Below are 2,500 nucleotides of genomic sequence, written 5' to 3' on the forward strand. Positions count from 1 at the left end.
TCCCTCGTGATCGACTTCAGCGTCATCTATAACACCGACAACGTCATCATCCTCACGAAAGCCCCGTCGGTCGCCATCAGGCCTTTCCTGCTGCTGCAGATCTTCTCGCCCTTCGTGGGTTTAGAGCCTCCGTGCTCAGATATTCGTATCTGTCCGTCCGTTATGTTTGTATATGTATATATGTATATATATGTGTGTGTGCGTGCGTGTTTATATATATATATATATAATATATATATATATATATATATATATATATATATATATATATATATATATATACGTATATATGTGTGTGTGTTATATATATATATATATATATATTATATATATATATATATATATATATATATATATATATATATATATATATATATATATATATATATTTATATGTGTGTGTGTGTGTGTGTATAATGTAAAGTAAAAAACATTTGGTGCATTCTTTTCTAAACACTGTAAGCACGCTGATTTCTTCAGGTGTGGCTGAGCCTCTTCGTGGTAACAGTCGCGGCCGGAGCGATGATAGGGTGGCTGCTCAGAGCGAGGTCGACCTTGGGCCTGAAGGAGGAACAAGGTCAACGAGGCGTCTTGGCTTACTGCGCGGCGGCTCTCAAGATGATCATATTCAACGGTTAGTCTTCTTCTTTTTCCTCTCTTCCTTTTCCCGCCCTTCTCCTCCTCCTTCTTTGTTTTCTATTCCTCCTTCTCCTCTTCCTTCTTCCTCTTCTTCTTCTCTTCCTCCTACTCCTCATCTTCCTCCTACTCCTCATCTTCCCCTTCCTTTTTCTTTTCCTCCTCTCCTCTTCTTCCTCATCCTCCTTATTCTTCTTCGTTTGTCACTTTTGTGCGTATTAAAGTTAGCTTGTTAGAGGGTTGATGTAAGGTTCCAATAGAATTTAATTATAGAGCTGAGACAGATTTTAGTCTCGGATTCATGTAAAGTAATGATAATGAATGAATAGGACCCGATTTTGTTTTCTTATAAAGTTGATATAAAGTCCTAATAGTTCGTGTGGTATCTCTACCACTGATGAGACTATAGCCGAGGGATATTCCCAATACAGATGAGATATATGGACGTGTGGTATTCCTCATAGCGAAGGAAAGTATGATCGTGTGGTAATCTTCATACCTGATAAGAGAGAGATGTAAGGTCGCGTGGCATTCCCCAGGCAGCACCTGGTGGCCGGTGTGGTCGGGCGGTCGGGTCGTGAGCGGCTCCATCATGTTCCTCGCAGTCATCGCCGGGGCGCTCTACGGCGGCTCCATCACCGCCTTCCTTGCGATTCCATTTAGGTGGGCGCGCCAGGGCTCAGGATCTTGAGTCTCTCGCCCTTCTGGCTCTCACTTGTTTAGTATCTTGCTCTCTCTTGCGCTCTCTTGCGCTCTCTTGCCCTCTTTTGCGCTCTCTTGCTCTCTCTTCCTCTCTTTAGCGCTCTCTTGCTCTCTCTTCCTCTCTTTAGCTCTCTTTTGCGCTTTCTTCCTCTCTTTAGCGCTCTTTTGCGCTCTCTTGCTCTCTCTTCCTCTCTTTTGCGCTCTCTTGCTCTCTCTTCCTCTCTTTAGCGCTCTCTTGCTCTCTCTTCCTCTCTTTAGCGCTCTTTTGCGCTTTCTTCCTCTCTTTAGCGCTCTTTTGCGCTCTCTTGCTCTCTCTTCCTCTCTTTTGCGCTCTCTTCCTCTCTTTAGCGCTCTTTTGCGCTCTCTTGCTCTCTCTTCCTCTCTTTAGCGCTCTTTTGCGCTCTCTTGCTCTCTTTAGCGCTCTTTTGCGCTCTCTTGCTCTCTCTTCCTCTCTTTAGCGCTCTCTTGCTCTCTCTTCCTCTCTTTAGCTCTCTTTTGTGCTTTCTTCCTCTCTTTAGCGCTCTTTTGCGCTCTCTTGCTCTCTCTTCCTCTCTTTTGCGCTCTCTTCCTTTCTTTAGCGCTCTCTTGCTCTCTCTTCCTCTCTTTAGCTCTCTTTTGCGCTTTCTTCCTCTCTTTAGCGCTCTTTTGCGCTCTCTTGCTCTCTCTTCCTCTCTTTTGCGCTCTCTTCCTCTCTTTAGCGCTCTTTTGCGCTCTCTTGCTCTCTCTTCCTCTCTTTAGCGCTCTCTTGCTCTCTCTTCCTCTCTTTAGCGCTCTTTTGCGCTCTCTTGCTCTCTTTAGCGCTCTTTTGCGCTCTCTTGCTCTCTCTTCCTCTCTTTAGCGCTCTCTTGCTCTCTCTTCCTCTCTTTAGCTCTCTTTTGCACTTTCTTCCTCTCTTTAGCGCTCTTTTGCGCTCTCTTGCTCTCTCTTCCTCTCTTTAGCGCTCTTTTGCGCTCTCTTGCTCTCTTTAGCGCTCTCTTGCCCTCTTTAGCGCTCTTTTGCGCTCTCTTGCTCTCTCTTCCTCTCTTTAGCGGTCTTTCGCGCTCTCTTGCTCTCTCTTCCTCTCTTTAATGCTCTTTTGCGCTCTCTTGCTCTCTCTTCCTCTCTTTAGCGCTCTCTTGCTCTCTCGTCCACTCTTTAGCGCTCTTGTGCGCCCTCTTGCTCT

At 45.3% G+C, this 2,500-nt stretch overlaps 1 protein-coding gene across 1 annotated transcript in view; it reads left to right on the top strand.

Moving 5' to 3' along the window:
* LOC147470361 (ionotropic receptor coreceptor Ir76b-like) overlaps positions 1-2,500 on the top strand; it is a 5,456-nt gene that overhangs the window by 229 nt on the left and 2,727 nt on the right. Inside the window, exons 2-4 of the mRNA XM_086544202.1 lie at positions 1-114; positions 481-634; positions 1,176-1,299. The exon at positions 1-114 is cut by the window's left edge and continues 45 nt beyond it. Of these exons, the coding sequence (XP_086400328.1) occupies positions 1-114; positions 481-634; positions 1,176-1,299 (392 nt within the window). The remainder of the gene's footprint in view (positions 115-480; positions 635-1,175; positions 1,300-2,500) is intronic.

The sequence above is a fragment of the Penaeus japonicus genome, unplaced genomic scaffold (assembly GCF_977035675.1).
Source record: "Penaeus japonicus unplaced genomic scaffold, GWHDUDI00000001_assembly GWHDUDI00000015, whole genome shotgun sequence".
Lineage (NCBI taxonomy): Eukaryota > Metazoa > Arthropoda > Malacostraca > Decapoda > Penaeidae > Penaeus > Penaeus japonicus.